The following is a 19,055-nucleotide window of genomic DNA, read 5'->3' as shown; positions in this document are numbered from 1 at the left end:
TTCTTAACTCTATTACATATTCACACATGCATATCTCTACATTCACGATTTCTATACTCCATAATCACAATTTGAAACCTCCACATTCACACATTTCTGGCAACTCTACATTCACACAATCATAAATCTACATTCACACTTTGAAACCTCTACATTCACACATTTTTGGACAACTCTATATTCAGCAATATGTTTACCAAAAAAAAAAAAAAGAAGATAAAGAAAATAAAAACGACGTAGTTTTGGACCCAGGTCCACCTTGCAAGGTGGACCTGGGTCCACAGCATAATTTGCCTTCCCTCCCTCTCCCTCTCAAAGTTCAAACAATTAAGTTTAGTTTAGTAGTCTACAAATACTACTTAAACACAGACTCACACATACTTAAACATTCATGTGTTCATACAAATATAATATTATAATTTTTTTTTGTTACAGACACCCGCGTTTTACAATACTATAAATCTTTTTTTAGATAATAATACTATTTCTGTGTAACTTTTCATGAAATAATAAATTTGAAGATTATTTTATCAATTCTTGAATTGTATAATAATAATAATAATAATAATAATAATAATAGTAAAATGTTGAATCTTAACACTCGGTCTGCTCACAATTTATCATATTCATAAAGCGGCCCTGATGAAAGTATTTGCTAGCTCATTCACAAATTTGTCCATTGCAAAGGCCGGCAAGCAAATAGGAATCAAAGTGCCATTTTCGCCTTTATTATTTTCATATGGCACGTGAAAGGTAATCACGCCTGGAACATCACCGGTACCTCCATGAGCCACTCCGCCATAAACTGCCTTGCCCCAACCGTAATCCACATCAGGTATTTTAGAACGGGTGAGATCTGACATAATAAAACTTCCGGCAACATGGAAGGGCGGTCGGCCCTTAAGAACCATTAAGTCGACCACAGATTGCATGTATTCTTCGCTAAAGCAACGTTTGATGCTGGTGACCAACTCAACCGCGTAACCCAATGGCTTTTTCCTCAATTTATCAGCTGTTGTTTTAACGCCGGGATAAACAAATGCATTGCCGGTGTAGCCACTTGGCACCGGGGTATCTTTGAACCTAAAACGTGCATTGATGAGTAAAAGCATGCGCACTTCCTCGTCCGGGTCGAATCCTAGGGCAATGGTGCGGCACCGCCACATGAGAGCTGTTAGAATCTCAACTGTCGAGCATTTGCGCAAATGAGGAGGGAGAGTCCTACGTAGAGCCCAAATCTCTGTAGGTCCGAAGAAGAAAGAACGATGGACGAGGTTGTCGAGTGGAATGTTTGTTGCCATTGAGTCTGTTGGCTCCTCCTCGTACTCGTAATGTGTGCATGTTATGCGGGGTGGGTTCCGGGCACTGAAATATTCCCTTTGCCATACTGGTTGAAACGTTGGAGCATCTGCACCTCTTGCAATTTCGGCTATGGTATTCATGAAATGGACAAGTCCAGATCCGTCGGCCATTGTGTGATTCATGCGTAACGCAAAAATGAAACCTCCACACCTTAGACGAGTCACCTGAAAATCATCATCAAGATATCCTCATTCGTATAGGCGTAATTATTTAAACTGGCCCACAAAATACAAATTTCACTAATCAACTCTAAAGGAGTTCATCACATTTGATGTAACTCTTACACTTACAGTAACTTTATATAACTTAAAAACCAACTGAGCTACTCATGTATGGTCTACCACTCTACCATATAGGGTGTAGTGTACACGGTCTTGACTATGTGTTCTTGCCCACAACCTATCATCTAAGAACTAGTTAAGCTGCCCATACGAGACCTACTACATACATCGAGTGTAACTCTCCTACTATGGTTGTCTACGTTTGATCCTGTGTCCTTAAGCACAATCTGCAACCCAAAATCAACTGAGTTGAGGGTCATCACATTGTGCCTAATTCTCATACCAGATCCTGGTTGTTGCCTACCATCTACCCCTATAAACCTATTGAGGTGTCCGTGTGGGACCCACTATTCATGTATCATTATCCACAATCTACCACCCACAAACCAATTGAGTTGTAGGCAAATATATATATATATATATATATATATATATATATATATATATATATATATATATATTACCTGTATAAGGAACAAAGGGCAGTTGAGAATTTCTGCAGAACCAGGAACATTGTAAAGAAGTTGATCAAAACACGGAAATGGAGGCTTGACTTCACCTCCAATGGCAAAGTGTTGGAGTGTGGCGTCAGCATCTGCCTCGATGAACATGACGCCCTCACCGGTGCAATCCACCATCAACTTCTTTCCAGGCCCCTCCCGAAGTCTACCGGCGAAGGGGTAGAAAAAAACAAGTGCTTTAGCTAAAGCCTGACGTATAACCTGCACGGGGTCCTTCCCACTCATGGAAGGTACATTGCGGTAAAACTTTATAAGTGGAATTTGAAACCTCAGACCTTGTTGGTCATCAATGTCGGAAAGGTACTTGATTTCTCGTGGAGTCGGCTCCGCCGGAGCAATAAGCTCAGGCTTTTGCCTTGTGACGGTGAAGGCTAAAGATGGTAGAGAAGCCATAAATGGAGATAAGGCCATGATCAGGTACAAATTAAAAGAGTGATGCGTATATTCTTAGTTTTAGTTCAATACAATGTTGCAGAGTTGCAGTTAGTATTATATGATATTTATAGTAGTGATCGATAAACTGATTAATGAAGGGTGGGTGCGTATAAGATCATGTGAAAATTGCAAAAATCAACGAAGAAAGGAATGAATGGTTGGAGTTCCGTAGTGTATATTGACCACAATTCAAATGCTTTGCTGGTTTTATCAGCTCTCATCCTCGTACCAATGCAACAGTGACGCGTATCATTCTGTTTCAACCTGCTTTTCAAATATGATATATGTAATTCTCATGGAATAAACTCCTGCAACGTGAAGTGATTTTATTAATAGAAAATAATTTTTAAAAAAGTAATAAACATTTTTTTTCCTGCTTTTTTTTTTCTTTTAAATGAATCAAAACATTTTAAGTATAGTGTAACAAATAGAATAGAAATTGATATGTGACGTATTATTCATTTTTAAAATTATAGCACAAGCAGAATCCAAGTTTGATATTTTATATATCTGTCGTAGTAAATATATAATGAAAAAACTTCCTATCGTACCCTTCCTATATTTCCCTCTTGACATGATTTTCATTCATTTAGGTGTTTATTAACTGACTAATCTTGTAAGTAATTAAAAAGAAAATTTAATAACTAATTTGAAAAATGTCACATTATGATGGATGGATTGGAGGAAAAAAAATTAAAAAAAAAAAAAAAAAAACTATACATATGTAGGAATCTTATTTAACTTTTAAAAATTGTCATTCCTTCAGGACTAACTTAAAAAAAAATGTAGTGTAAAAAATAGGAGGGAAGTAGTAAAATTATATTGCTTTAATCCTTTTTTTTTTTTTTACTAATAATGTAATTTAAGAGAAATTTGACATTATCATAGTCACAATACTGTGAGTTTTGTAAAGTTTTAGATTATTCTCTATAAAAGGTACTTAGAGATTGAGAGTGATCCAAGTGAGGACATTGTCCAACGCGAGAAGTGCGGACGAAGGTTAGTCATTGATATCTAGGAGATCTAATGACTGAAAAATATGGAAAAAAGAAGAAACATTACAACGGTATATATGCAACGATTATAAGTGTATTGTTTACTAAATAAATATTTAACTGAAGGACCAGATTTGAAATAAAATCAATAGTCAAAAGACCATTTATGATCGATTAAATGTCGAGGATGAAAATTAGTCAAAATCAATAGTCAATGAATTATTTATGATTCAATTGAAAGTCAGGGATAAAATTAAAATTGACAAATATTAATAGCCAATGGGCTATTCTTAGAATTAACTCTTTTATTGTGTATATGCTGTAGACTTGTAGTTATGTTTTCAAAAGACTCAAAAGATTAATTTTAATTGAAAATGAAAATAAAATTTTTAAAATAAAGAGTTGATCATATTGAAAGTTTCCCGATGATTTAGCATTTTTTTTTTTTTAAAACGTCACTTTTTAATTGAATTTTTGAACTGTATTTTTTCTTTAATAGGTTGAATATTTTATATATTGTAATAAATTTTTTTACTAAATATTATACCTTTTATTTTATATTAACACTTATATTTTTTAAAAAAAATGGGTTCAAATTATTAAACTATTCGACAAGACTTCTATTTTTTTTAGACTAACTGATATACATGATTGTATCGAATACTAATATAATAGGCTCTGTTCGGTAACATAGTTAGCGTATCATCCAATTTTGCCTTATTTTACCACTATTGACTGTTTGACTTGGTTAAACAACCAATATGCGTGTTTGGTTAATCGATTTTTTTAACAAATTATTACTCAAAAGCGCTATAATTCAAAAACTTGCTCAAAATAACTTTTTAAATAAACTCTTTGAGAAAAATAAATTACACTATTGAAAGTCATTTTGCATGTTATCAGCTCTTAGCTAATAGCTAATTTACCAAAATCTTTATGCAACCAGCTAATGCTATCAACTATTAAATTAGCTAACAACTATTTGTCAAGCACGCCCATAATGAATGTTGACAATACCTTATACAACTAAATATACTATAAATAATGTTTTAAAAATGGTGACTAAGTGAGTGAAATATGACTTTCGTACATTGATGACTCCATTTCTAAATACCTTTTTGCCCCCTCTTTCATCTATTTTTGTAGTTAAGTGTTTATACTTGAGTGGGATTTATTACTTGGTTGTGTGTTTTTGTGGTTATAGGTGAAATTCTTCACAACAAGTGGTAAAGGAAGCAGTTTGGAAAGCTTTGGATCAATTTTGGTAGCTTAGGATCTCACTCAAGGAGGAAGAAAAGCAGCGGAGCGCAAAATGGAGCAGGAAAAATTACTAAAAAATGAAATGGGTAGTGACACGGCCGTGTCCCTACCCGTTTTGGTCTGCCCTAAAACTGATCACCAAAATGGGTACTGACATGGCCGTGTCCCTGCCCGTTTTGGTCTGTGCTGTTCTGTTTAAGCGCGTTTTTGCTGCATTTTTTGGGGATTCCGAACCCTAGCTAGTTTAGACTCTCTCTCTAATATTTTCATTAGCCATTTTTAGTTTAGAATAGCTTAGATTGACATTGTAGAACACTTTGCAAGCATCTTTTGGTGGTTTTGGAAGGGATTCCAACAACATCTCTCCATCATTAATAGTAAAACTCTTACTTCCTCTTCTTCAAGTGTTTTTACATTTATTGCATATTTATGCTTTCCTTGTTGAATCTTGCTATGTTTACCTTAAATATGAGTGAGTAGTCTTTCATATGGGTTAGATTTGGTGTTTATTGCTCTTATTGATGCTAGTTAGATGATTATTGCATAAAGGGGATGAACACCCATTTAGGGTTCTTGAGTTTGAGTTGGATTTTGATTTTATCTTTCAATGATTAGTTGCGCAATGATTATTGCTTGTCTTTGGAAAGTCTTTCATTTCAATGGAAGTTGGATGGAAGACTTAAGCCAATACAATCTCAAACCCATTTTCTCTTCTATGGAAATAGGGGTAGATTTGGGGCTTAAATAGCTTTTGTTCTTCAAGAACTTAGGTTGATACACCATGGGAATGGGGCAACCCTTGTTCTAATCCTTGTGGAAACTTGGATTCTTTTGTGCTAGCATCAAGAACCTAGGGTTATTGTTCATCCCCCAACTCAAGTGTTAATGCATCAATAGAGTAATACACCTAATCTAACCCATTCCTCCCAATAGATTTTAATCCTAGTTTAGGCTTGTTTTTCCCTTATATTCATAATTCCAAAATTATTTCTTAGTTGTTATACTTTAATCCTTAAAATGGTTGCTTGGATCCTTATGGGTTTCAAGACCTTGGTGACTAGAGTCTAGGTGATTAATCCTTACGTGCCATAAAATCCAATCCTCGTGGTTCGACTTTACACCCATTTTCACACCCCGCTTGTACTGCATCATACATGAAGATCACGAGTTCAACTTTTGAACCGTGGTTACGAGTTTTGTCGCAATCCAAAAACAATACCATAAATAAAGAATTGTATCAAATAGCGTTATTACTTATTAGACCCATTATCTATTAAAAATTTCTAATTTCGCCACAGGCCTCAACAACCCTATCCTTGTCCAGATGCAATAATACCAGTACACCAGATCATCATTAGGTAATGAAATTCAATACGTACTCCCTCTCTTGTCTCTATCACTTCTTTTCTTATATGTTTTCGGGCGGTGGAGGTGCTAAGGTGACTCGTGCAAAAACTAAGTCCACAAATAATACAATACCTAATTATTAAATTTCTTGTGATCAAACTTCGTCGCTTATGTTATTTTATTGATAAGAAAAAGTGAGTAAACAAAATTACATGTCACTTTTTTTTCTAAATGAAACAGAACACGACAAGTATGTATAAAGTAAAAAATGAAATAAAAATTGAGATTATGTGCATTATTACTCATTTTTAAAATTAATGCAAAATCCAAGTTAATATAGAGGGGAAGTAACATATAAGTGAATCTTATAGTTAGGAAAACACTCCAATATATATAATTTAGGCAACTTCAACTAAGTTCGCCATGTTGTTGGCTTGGGAACCATAACGTTTCAAGTTTGACCGTTTGTTAGGAGTAGTTGGTCCACAATACTAGATTTACCTGACGCACACCATTGGTTAATAATAGTGGATTTCCCTTGACATGACATCATATAATAATCTATTTTTCTTTTACCAAGGATATCTAATAATTAATATATAATGTATAATTATATTACTCTTTATAATACATAATTCAAATTTTGATTTAATTAATATTAGAATTCAATTTATATTTATGAAAATAAATATTCAATTTAATTGTGGCAAAAACTTGTGTGAGACTGTTTCACATATCCTTGTTCGTTAGACATGTCGGATCAAGATTAAATGTAATATATTTATACTACCAAATGTGTAATACTAATTAGGAATAAAGTGTTTGTTACTTATAAGAGAAAACGTAATATCTTCGAGAACAAATGTAATATTTTTACATTTTGAGGTAAAAGTATTACTTTTTTCATCAAATGTATTATATTTTCACTTACGAACTTGTAACACCCCCATTCCCAACAACGAAATTCAATATAACTTTTGAAAATTAATTTTAATGTAATACCCCGTATTTTATTAACATTATCCTAAGGCGTTGACATTCCTAAGTTATGATCTTCAGATATTTCAAAAGAATTTTTATAAGTGAGTATAGTTGTTATTAAGCTGCGAACCTACGTACCGGTCACGAACCGTAAAAATTTTAGGAACTACTATTCGGACCCGTTTTTCCTAGGAAATGGATTTTTAGACATCATACTATTATTCTGGATTTTCCTATTTAATTAGATTAGCCCATAGCAGCTAAAATTTATTTGTGATCGTACATCGCGAAATTTCGCGGTGTACCGAACCTAGCCCAATTTTGAGTTCTAGACTGGAATAAATCTTTAGTTTCGGAAATTCTTCTATCTGGATTATTTTCCACCGAAACTTCATCTGTTTGGACCCCAACTGATAAGTTGGAAGATATATTATTATTATTATATATATAATTGTGGATAAGTATTCCACATACATTATTTTATTATCATCATTAATATTATTATTATATATATAAGTGTGGATAATCATCCACATATTTAATTATTAATATTATTATTATTATTATTATTATTATTATTATTATTATTATATATATATATATGATATTACGTAATATATATGTATATGATAGGGATAAGAATCCCATTTCTTCAACTCTTCATCCCCTTTCCCATTTCGTATTCCTCATTCCCATTTCCGTAAGAGAGAGAGAGAGAGAGAGAGAGAGAGAGAGAGAGAGAGAGGGAGGGAGAGAGAAGCAATTTTCGAGCTTGGATCGCGATTGGTTCGTAAATTTCAATTTTAATCGGTTAAAAGTTATGTTTTACTCNCTTACGTCCAGGGGATCAGTGTTAGACCGGGTGATGACCACTGAACCCGAGTTCGATGATCCAAGTGGTCAGGGAAGGAGTTAAGTGAATACTCCAAAGGCCTCACGCTTTCTATAAAGAAACTAAGTGGAAATTTTGTATGAAAATGTAGTTACGCTGTAGCTACGGAAAGGAGATGGTGAAAAGTGAGGAGAATGTCCTTTGAGGAAAGATTTTTCAAAGAATATGTTTGAGAACAAATATGGGATTTGTGTTTTCCCTTTTTCTGCTTATATGCTTAAATGTTTAGCATTATATGATCTGAGTAGGCAAATGACTATTATATGACCTCGTCTAGAGGGAAAATGATTAAGATGATATTGAAATTGTTGCCTATTATGTGTATAAATTGCTATTCGTAAAGGTTGCAGGTAGAACCTCGGCCGATGAGTAAGGATAGGGTTTTGATGTAATCAAGTTTTACAAAACCTTTATTTAGTTTTGGATAACCCATGGATATCCTTACTTAGCCGTCGTGCTAACTGCACTTCAATGTGTTTCTTATCAGTTGCAGATTAGTGTGGGCCCCTGTAGCCGATGAGCTCGGAATAGAAGGGAAGTACAGGTTGAGGTCTACTCTTTGATGTAGACAGGGATTGTTATTAATGTTGTAAGTTTAGCCTGTGCACTTAGAGTGGAGTTTGTCAAAGAGGTGATAGAATTCACTCTAGGTGTGGCGGTAGCACCCGGTTTTCTGTTGATATGATGTAAGCTTCCGCAGCGTTTTATTACGGATTTTGTAATAAATGTAAGAGTTGAAAATTGGGGTGTTACATTTAATTTTATTAATTTGAATACCATCATTTATAATTGCAGAAGCCAAAACAAAACTGAGAGAAAAGAGGTGCTACCCTCGCACTTAGATACAACTTATATCTAAACACACAGGCTAAAAAGAAACATACAAAAATACATCTGAATAAATACTAGTTCATTAAGTGTAATACAATTGTCTAAAACGACTTCTAATTTTTCTCCAAAGCTCTAAACTAGAAGGGTGCATGTATCGCTCTCATACTCCAAATGTCATGCAAGAAGCACCTGTAACAAAATGAAGAATATGAGAACAAAACAAAAATTACAAAAATTCAACATATATAAATGAGATGTTCCTCCTTTACGCATTTATTTCTTTAACAATGGTTCTGATAACTTACAACAATACACTTGATTAATCACACTTGATAGTCTAGATATATATGGTTGACAATGCTTGAAATATGAGTCAATCACCAAGACACCCTATATATACTTTACTGTCTAATTAGAACTAGTCAAGGGTCACACACCAAATGATCTTGCTAGGTTACGTTGATCTATCTCTCCATTTCCTTTGAGTGAAAGATGTTGAGTTTTACTACTGCAAACTCATTGCAGACATTGTCAATCCTAAAAGCAAAAAATTCAAAAAGATTTTCATGAGGAATTGAAGAAGCTAAGTGGTATAAATTTAGCACAAAAGTCATTAATGAGTTTTACAAGCTATCCCCTCAAGAAGACGAACCTATTGAAGACTAGGATTTCAGGGCAACAACCCTCACTGGTGGATAGGAAGAACACACATTAGCCGAAAATTGATGTTTTACTAGCAGTTGATCTCAGTTCCAAATATGCTATTCTTCAACGAATTTCATTATCAAATTGGATTTCTTCTGCTCAGTCTCACAATTTGTCTAGAGACTTATGTGCATTTCGTTTCAGGGTAGGCACAAAGAAGGGTAGGCACAAAGAAAGCTTTTGATCTTGCTGCTCTCATCTTCAATCATATATTGTCCTCTTGAATCCCAGGGAACAAAAAGTCAAATTACCTTTTCCTCATCTCATCTCATCTCATCTATGGAATTTTATCTTCTCATCAAGGGCTGGATTTATTATATGAATACTAAGTAAAGATGAAGGCAGTAGATCAGAGCCTTTCAAAGTGGCCGGATAGAAAACTGCTGAAACGGAAACATGTAAATTATGTAACTCAGCTCCTTTTATATATACCATCAACAATCCCTGTGTTGGTGACAGAACAACAAGCTAAGAGGATTATACTCCACTAGGGAAAGATAAGAAGCATGCTGCCTCAGCTCTCTCAATGCCACGGCGTATGAACTATCTATTATACTTTAATTTTGAAGATTAATTAGCATGACAGAAGTTGGCAAACCAAATGCGCCCCCAGAGGATGATAAAGGTCCTCACGTTGATGATGTTGGAAAGGATCATATATCCTTTATTTTTCTTACTGCTATTATTATATATGAATTGAATATCTTATGACAATTTGTTTTTTATTTAATGATGTGTTAATCATAAACAATTGTCATTTAATTTGTAAAGTACGTATCATATCCTTTATTTCTCTCTATGAAAAATATTGATTCTTAACACTTGAATTGGTATGCTCACAATTTATCACTCCATCAGAAACCAACCAAGCTATGACATTCATAAAGCAGCCCTGATGAAAGTATTTGCTAGCTCATTTACAAATTTGTCCATTGCAAAGGCCGGCAAGCAAATAGGAATCACAGTTCCATTCTCGCCTTTATTATTTTCATATGGCACGTGAAAGGTAATCACACCTGGAGCATCACCGACACCTCCATGAGGCGGCCCGCCAAAAACTGCCTTGCCCCAACCGTAATCCACATCACGCATTTTAGAACGGGTGAGATCCGACATAATAAAACTTCCGGCAACATGGAAGAGCGGTCGATCCTTAAGAACCATCAAATCCACCACTGATTGCATGTACTCTTCGCTAAAGCAACGTTTGATGTTGGTGACCAACTCAACCGCGTAACCCAATGGGTTTTTCCTCAATTTGCCCGCAGTTGTTTTGGCGCCGGGATAAGCAAACGCATTGCCGGTGTACCCACTTGGCAACGGGGTATCTTTGAACTTAAAACGTGCACTGATGAGTAAAAGCATGCGCACTTCTTCGTCTGGGTCGAATCCAAGGGCAATGGTGCGGCACCGCCACATGAGAGCTGTTAGAATCTCAACTGTCGAGCATTTGCGCAAATGAGGAGGGAGAGTCCTACGTAGCGCCCAAATCTCTGTAGGTCCGAAGAAGAAAGATCGATGGACGAGGTTGTCGAGTGGAATGTTTGTTACCATTGAGTCTGTTGGCTCTTCCTCGTACTCGTAATGAGCGCATGTTACGCGGGGAGGGTTGCGGGCACTGAAAAATTCCCTTTGCCATACTGGTTGAAGTGTTGGAGCTTCTGCACCTCTTGCAATTTCGGCTATGGTATTCAGGAAATGGACTAGTCCAAGTGCGTCGGCTATGGTGTGGTTTAGGCGTAATGCAAAAATGAAACCTCCACACCTCAGACGAGTCACCTGAAAATCATCATCAACACATCCTCACTCATATACGCGTAATTAATTAAACTAGCTAGTCAACAAAATGCAAATTTCTCGTTTGCCCATGTCCATTCTATTGGATGTAATTCTTGCACTCACAGTAGCTTCAAGTAAGGTTTGGATTATGTGTTCTTATCTATCATTACTCATGGAGGTCAGGTCTACCATATTTGGTGTAACTCCCTGTTACTTTAAGGCATAATCATGTTTATTGCCACAATTTACTACACAAGAACGAACTAGGTCTCACGTGCGAAGTCTACCACATTAGGTGTATATAACTCTCACAGTGTAGTTGTCTAAGCTTGATCTTATATTGTTACCCACAATCTGTAACCTAGAAATTAACTTGAGTTGCTGGTGCGGGGTCTACCACATTGAGAGCAACTCCTACACTAGATTGCTCACAATCTACAGGACCCATCATATTGGGTGTAACTCTCATACTGTGATTATCAAGATTTCATTGTGTATATATATTTACCCACAATCTACCACCTACAAACCAATTGAGTTGTAGGTATATATACGGAGTATAATTAATTACCTGTATAATGAACAAAGGGCAGTTGAGAATTTCCGCAGAACCAGGAACATTGTAAAGAAGTTGATCAAAACACGGAAATGGAGGCTTGATTTCACCTCCAACGGCAAAGTGTTGGAGTGTGGCGTCAGCATCTGCCTCGATGAACATGACCCCCTCACCGGTGCAATCCACCATCAGCTTCTGTCCAGGTCCCTCCCGGAGTCTACCGGCAAAGGGGTAGAAAAAAACAAGTGCTTTAGCTAAAGCCTGACGTATAACCTGCACGGGGTCCTTCCCACTCATGGAAGGCTCATTGCGGTAAAACTGTATAAGTGGAATTTGAAACCTCAGACCTTGTTGGTCATCAATGTCGGAAAGGTACTTGATTTCTCGTGGAGTCGGCTCCGCCGGAGCAACAAGCTCAGGCTTTTGCCTTGTCACGGTGAAGGGTAAAGATGGTTGAGAAGCCATAAATGGAGATAAGGCCATCATCAGGTATAAAATAGTGATGCGTGTATTCTAACTTTTAGTTCAGCACTATAGTGTGTTGCAGAGTTGCAGTTAGTATTATATGATTTAGTTGGTATATGCAGATGATATTTATAGTAGTGAATAGTGATAAACTGATTAATGAAGGATGGTTGCGCATAAAGTTATGCATGTGAAAGATATGCATGCCGCGCCTCGTTGCATGCGAAAATTGCAAAAATATACGAAGAAAGGAATGAATGGTTGGAGTTCCGTAGTGTATATTGACCACAATTCAAATGTTTTGCTGGTTTTATCAGCTCTGTCCACGTACCAGTTGAACATTGACCCGTATCTTTCTGTTTCCACCTGCTTTTGAATAAACTCCTGCAACGTGGAAGTGATTTTATTAATAGAAAACAATTTTTAAAAAAAAGTAATAAACAGTATGAGTCTTTTTTTTCTTTTAAATGAATCAAAACACTTTTAAGTATGGAGTAACAAATAGAATAGAAATTGAGATGATGTGAAGTATTATTCATTTTTAAAATTATAGCACGCAGAATTCACGTTTGATATTATATATATATCCGCATGCATATCTCTGGTAGTAAATATATAATGGAAAAGATTTTCTATCCTCCTTATATTTTCCTCTTGACATGATTTTCATTCATTTAGGTATCCATTAACGGGCTAACCCCAACACTAATTAAAAAATAAAATTTAATAATAACTGATTAGAAAAATGCACACATTATGATGGATGGATTGGAGTGAAAATTTAGAGGGATATATATCATTACTCATGTATAATTAATATAGAGGGAAAGTAACGGATAAGTGAATCCTAAAATAGAAAATAATCTAATATTTTTTTAGATAACCTTAGCCAAGTTAGTCGGGTTGTTTGATTGGTAATCACAAGATTTCAAATTCAATTTTCATTGAGTATACCATGTGGTTCTTTATCAGTTAGAGGAATGTATACTGATTTTGATATATATATATATATATTCTAAATAAATGTATATTTATGAAAATAAAAATTCAATTTAATTATATAACACGGTTAATGCTCACTTCTAAGTTCTAACTCTTAAGTCTTTAACAAAAAAAAATGAAAAATGTATCTACTCCCAACTTTACTCTTACTCATAAAATGTTGATGTTGACATTTTCATTGGGAGTATAGACATTTTTCAGTGGAGCCTTGTAATAAAAATAATCAATACTTATTAGTCACATCAGGGAGTGTAATAGAAGTATGTGAATAGAATTTGGGAATATGCATAGTAAAAATTTATAATAAAATTTATTTTTGATGTTTTTAAATTCTGCTACATTGATGAGACGTTGGAAATTAAAGGAATTAGGTGGGAAAAGAATTGTAATTCCATGGAAAAAGAAATAATGTGAGAATAAAGTAAGAGTTTAAATTTCAATGTTTGGTTTGTAGAAATAAAATTAATGAAATTTCAATTCCAATGTTTGACATACATGGGAATTGAAAGGTAATTAGTAGTATATATAAAGTCAAAAATGCCCAGTGTTATTGTTACTGTTATTGTCATGTTGTTGTTGTTGTTATTATTAATATTAATTATTAATCTTAAATAACAAGTAGCTCTTGCCTATTAGACTCATTTACATATTTAAACACCAAAAAATATAACATATTAAATTCAAATGCCACTCATCTACTGTATCTCTTAAACTAGACATATTGTAATTAATTTTCATGCAAATACTTCATCAAATGTTAAGGTTCATAAGTTGACATACAAAAAAAATCATAAAATCATCAAAGGTTGGCCTAGAATGATTATTGCTCAGGAATAATGTAATGTTGACAGTAGTTGAAAAATAATAGACGTTATAATCTAGAAGGGAAGGTAAGATATTGAAACACTCATAAAACTCATAATTTGCCACTCAAAAATCAACTAAGTTACTCGTACCGGTATTCATAAAGCAGCCTTCATGAAGGTATTTGCTAGCTCATTCACAAATTTGTCCATTGCAAAGGCCGGCAAGCAAATAGGAACCAAAGTGCCATTTTCGCCTTTATTATTTTCATATGGCACGTGAAAGGTAATCACACCTGGAGCATCACCGACACCTCCATGAGGCGGCCCTCCAAAAACTGCCTTGCCCCAACCGTAATCCACATCAGGTATTTTAGAACGTGTGAGATCCGACATAATAAAACTTCCAGCAACATGGAAGAGTGGTCGACCCTTAAGAACCATCAAGTCGACCGCAGATTGCATGTATTCTTCGCTAAAGCAACGTTTGATGCTGTTGACCAACTCAACCGCGTAACCCAATGGGTTTTTCCTCAATTTGCCCGCAGTTGTTTTGGCGCCGGGATAAGCAAACGCATTGCCGGTGTACCCACTTGGCACCGGGGTATCTTTGAACTTAAAACGTGCACTGATGAGTAAAAGCATGCGCACTTCTTCATCTGGGTCGAATCCAAGGGCAATGGTGCGGCACCGCCACATGAGAGCGGTTAGAATCTCAACTGTCGAGCATTTGCGCAAATGAGGAGGGAGAGTCCTACGTAACGCCGAAATCTCTGTAGGACCGAAGAAGAAAGAACGATGGACGAGGTTGTCGAGGGGAATGTTTGTAACCATTGAGTCTGCTGGCTCCTCCTCGTACTCGTAATGAGTGCATGTTATGCGGGGAGAGTTACGGGCACTGAAAAATTCCCTTTGCCATACTGGTTGAAGCGTTGGAGCTTCTGCACCTCTTGCGATTTCGGCTATGGTATTCAGGAAATGGACTAGTCCAGGTGCGTCGGCTATCGTGTGATTTAGGCGTAATGCAAAAATGAAACCTCCACACCTTAGACGGGTCACCTGAAAATCATCATCAACAGTTCAATACATCCTCACTCATATACGCGTAATTAATTAAACTGGTCCACAAAATGCAAAAAGTGTCCATTCTATTGGATGTAACTCTTGCACTCACAATAGCTTCCAGGTTTGAATTATGTGTTCTTATCTATAATATATAATCTAGAAACAACTTAGTTGCTTATGTAGGGTCCATCATATTGGGTGTAACTCCCAAATTACAGTTGCAAGGGCTCAATCATGTGTCATTGCCTGCAATTTATTACAGATCGGAGTACTAAAGAACCAACTACGTTTCCGGCCCGTGTGAAGCCTACCACATTGCAGCTGTCTGAAATTGATATTGTATCCTTACTCACAATCTACAACCTAGAAACTAACTGAATTGCAGGTGTGGGGTCCACTACATAGGGCGTAACTCCCACACTCGATTGCTCACATTCTACCACCCAAGAACTAATTGAGTTGCTTATGTGAGACCTACTATATTGGCATATTGGGTGTAACTCTCATATTGTGGCTATCAAGACTCTATCCTGCAGTGTATCCTTACCCATAATTTACCACCCATAAACCAATTGAGTTGTAAGTATATATATAATTACCTGTATAAGGACTAAAGGGCAGTTGAGAATTTCTGCAGAACCAGGAACATTGTAAAGAAGTTGATCAAAACACGGAAATGGAGGCTTGACTTCACCTCCAATGGCAAAGTGTTGGAGTGTGGCGTCAGCTTCAGCCTCGATGAACATGACGCCCTCACCGGTGCAATCCACCATCAGCTTCCGTCCAGCTCCCTCCCGGAGTCTACCGGCGAAGGGGTAGAAGAAAACAAGTGCTTTAGCTAAAGCCTGACGTATAACCTGCACGGGGTCCTTCCCACTCATGGAAGGTTCATTGCGGTAAAACTGTATAACTGGAATTTGAAACCTCAGACCTTGTTGGTCATCAATGTCTGAAAGGTACTTGATTTCGCGTGGAGTTGGCTCTGCCGGGGCAACAAGCTCAGGCTTTTGCCTTGTGACGGTGAAGGCTAAAGATGGTTGAGAAGCCATAAATGGAGATGAGGCCATCATCAGGTGTTATATGGTGCAGAGTTGTAGAGTTGCTGTTGGTATTATATGATTTAGTTAGTATATGCAGATGATATTTATAGTAGTGATAAACTGTGTAATGAAGGGTGGTTGCGCATAAAGTTATGCATGTGAAAGATATGCATGCCGCATTCGTTGCATGCTAAGATTGCAAAAATATACGAAGAAAGGAATGAATGGTTGGAGTTCCGTAGTGTATATTGACCATAATTCAAATGTTTTGCTGGTTTTATCAGCTCTGTCCACGTACCAATGCAACATTGACGCGTATCTTTCGATCTGTTTCAGCCTGCTTTTAAAATATGATATACTACGTATGTAATACTCATGGAATAAACTCCTGCAACGTGGAAGTGATTTTATTAATTGAAAACAACAGCAACAATAATAATAAAGGAGTAATAAACAGTTTGGTCTCCATCTCCTGTTCGACAGAGACGGAGACCAAACTGGTCTCCATCTCCGTAACGGAAACGGAGATGGTGGAGATTTGGTATCCGTCTCTGTCGAACTGGAGATGGAGACCATTTTGGTTTCCATCTCTGTCGAACTCGAACGGAGATGGCTGCAGGACGCGACGATTTCGGTGTTGTTTACTAGCGGGAGTTTGTTCGGAGGTTCTCCAGAAGTGCAATAACATATCACAGTAGGTTAGAGAGCTTATTTTGTCCAAAAAAAAAAAACAAGTTTGAAGGTATTGGAGCCTTTTGAAGTTGGAGGGCCTAATTGGAGTATAGTTGGAGGATCTATTTGACACTTATCTCTTTTTTAAATTTTAGCAAGCAGAATTTCACCGGAGTTTGTTTGGAGGTTCTCCAGAAGTCTAGTTGATCTGCAATAACAGATCACAAATAGGTTAGAGAACTTATTTTGTCCAAAATAAACAAGTTTGAGGGCATTGGAACTTTTTGAAGTTGGAGGGCGTAATTGAAATATAGTTGGAGAGTCTATTTGAGGCTTATTCCTTTTTTAAATTATAGCAAGCAGAATTTAAGTTTGATATTATATATATCCACATGCATATATCTTGTAGTAAATATATAATGGAAAAACTTTCAACCCGACCTATATTATATTTTCCTCTTGACGTGATTTTCATTCTTTTAGGTGTCCATTAATCGGCTAATCACGGCACTAATTAAAAATAAAATTTAATAATTAATTAGAATGAAAAACGAGACATTATGATGGATGAATTTCGTATATTTAAAGTACTATTAAACACGAAATGTTAAATTTAAAAATAACTTTAATATATTAAATAAGATAAGTAAAGAAAAAATTTGATTTGAAAAATAAATATGACAGATGACAGATAAAATGAAAGATGGAGAATACATAACTGTACTTCTAAATAGTTAAACTCTCACCGTACCTGAATACCTGATGATGTGTTGTAACTTAGTGGTCCAATCAAGAGCTACATGCATGATTTGACTACTAATCAAACATAAAACACTCATTTAAGTTGTAATTTATGGTGAAGAATATATATATATATATATATATATATATACCTTCAAATACAGTCGTGCCTTCATGTGTGGTCGGTGCGGTAGACACCACTAGTGTTAAGAAAGTGCACAATAATGAAAAATGAAAATGCACAAAAACACTCCTAACTCCATTGTTCCTAATTGTGCGTTTTCTAACATTGTGTGTTGTTTTTTAGTAATTCATACCTAATGGTGTATATTTGTATTGTGCATTTTCTAACACTAATGATGTATTTTGTTAACACTAATGGTTTATAGCACACCAACGGCACAGGAAGGCACGGGCGCACTTGAACTCCAATATATATATGAGACAACACCTTCCTGTAAGACGGTGAGACACAACGTGAGTGTACACAGTTTACTACGCGGATGCACACATCCTAGAGTGTGTGCACTTAGCCCAACATGCATGAATGCACATAGTTTAGGGTGTGTGCATTCGTAAAATAGACTGTGTGCACTCACGTTGTGTCTCACCGTCTCACGGGAAGATGTTGTCTCATATGAAGTTAACCCTATATATATATATAGAGAGAGAGAGAGAGAGATTTGACTCATGTGACCTGAAGCTCCCATGCGGTCGTGTGACTGCATTTTTGTCGTCGGATTGGAGTAATCTAACAGTGACAATATAATCTTAGTGTTTAGGAAATTGCAATTCACGTATGCTAAGTGGATGGTGTTATGGTAATTTTAGTATCTATATTATGTCTTATGTATTCAGGTGCATTTTAGTACATGATGTAGTGCACTTTAATACATATTGTGGTGCGTTTTATTACGTACGTTGGTACATTTAACTGTGTTGTGGAATGATGTGTTTTAATTCGTCTTCTGGTGCATTTTAATACGTAGAATGATGTATGTGTATTTTAACAAATGTTTTCTAATAAGTGTAATAGGGCATATTTATAATCTAGGATAAGGATTTTCAATAAGTAAAATTATGCGTTTTAACACACGTTGTGGTGCATTTTAATACGTAGAATAGTGCACATTTTAGCACATGTTTTTTAATATGTATAATAGTACATGTTTATATTCTGACATGAAGCACGTTGTGGTATAGAGACTTGGATTCATGTAATAAAAATAATCAATCCTTATTAGTCACATCAGGGAGTGCAATAGAAATAAGGGAATTAGAATTTGGGAGTATACATAGTAGAACTTTATAGTAAAATTTCT

The 19,055-nt window shown here is 35.8% G+C and overlaps 3 protein-coding genes across 4 annotated transcripts; all 3 read right to left on the bottom strand.

Annotated features, from left to right (window-relative positions):
* Window positions 1-533: 533 nt before the first annotated feature.
* Window positions 534-2,609, bottom strand: LOC116009684 (benzyl alcohol O-benzoyltransferase-like). The gene is made up of 2 exons (XM_031248804.1): window positions 2,108-2,609; window positions 534-1,526 (listed from the first exon to the last, which is right to left on the bottom strand). Exons 1-2 carry the CDS (start codon window positions 2,573-2,575, stop codon window positions 627-629), a joined length of 1,368 nt encoding a protein of 455 aa, XP_031104664.1. The 5' UTR covers window positions 2,576-2,609; the 3' UTR covers window positions 534-626.
* A 7,790-nt stretch (window positions 2,610-10,399) lies between these two features.
* LOC116011310 (benzyl alcohol O-benzoyltransferase-like) lies at window positions 10,400-12,456 on the bottom strand. The gene is made up of 2 exons (XM_031250862.1): window positions 11,961-12,456; window positions 10,400-11,389 (listed from the first exon to the last, which is right to left on the bottom strand). The coding sequence occupies exons 1-2, from the start codon at window positions 12,429-12,431 to the stop codon at window positions 10,490-10,492; spliced, it is 1,371 nt and encodes a 456-aa protein (XP_031106722.1). The 5' UTR covers window positions 12,432-12,456; the 3' UTR covers window positions 10,400-10,489.
* Window positions 12,039-16,511, bottom strand: LOC116011308 (benzyl alcohol O-benzoyltransferase-like). 2 transcript variants are annotated; one of them, XR_004097000.1, is made up of 4 exons: window positions 15,880-16,511; window positions 14,369-15,274; window positions 12,742-12,794; window positions 12,039-12,162 (listed from the first exon to the last, which is right to left on the bottom strand). XR_004097000.1 is itself a non-coding variant. In XM_031250860.1 (3 exons), the coding sequence occupies exons 1-2, from the start codon at window positions 16,348-16,350 to the stop codon at window positions 14,375-14,377; spliced, it is 1,371 nt and encodes a 456-aa protein (XP_031106720.1). In that variant the 5' UTR covers window positions 16,351-16,511; the 3' UTR covers window positions 12,567-12,794; window positions 14,369-14,374. The 2 variants fall into 2 exon arrangements, 1 of the variants encoding a protein (XP_031106720.1); XM_031250860.1 differs by lacking the exon at window positions 12,039-12,162 and having other exon boundaries at window positions 12,567-12,794.
* Window positions 16,512-19,055: the final 2,544 nt, after the last annotated feature.

Source organism: Ipomoea triloba, chromosome 2 (genome assembly GCF_003576645.1).
Source record: "Ipomoea triloba cultivar NCNSP0323 chromosome 2, ASM357664v1".
NCBI lineage: Eukaryota > Viridiplantae > Streptophyta > Magnoliopsida > Solanales > Convolvulaceae > Ipomoea > Ipomoea triloba.
Note: the sequence above shows the minus strand (reverse complement) of the source record. Positions and strands in the feature narration are given on the sequence as shown.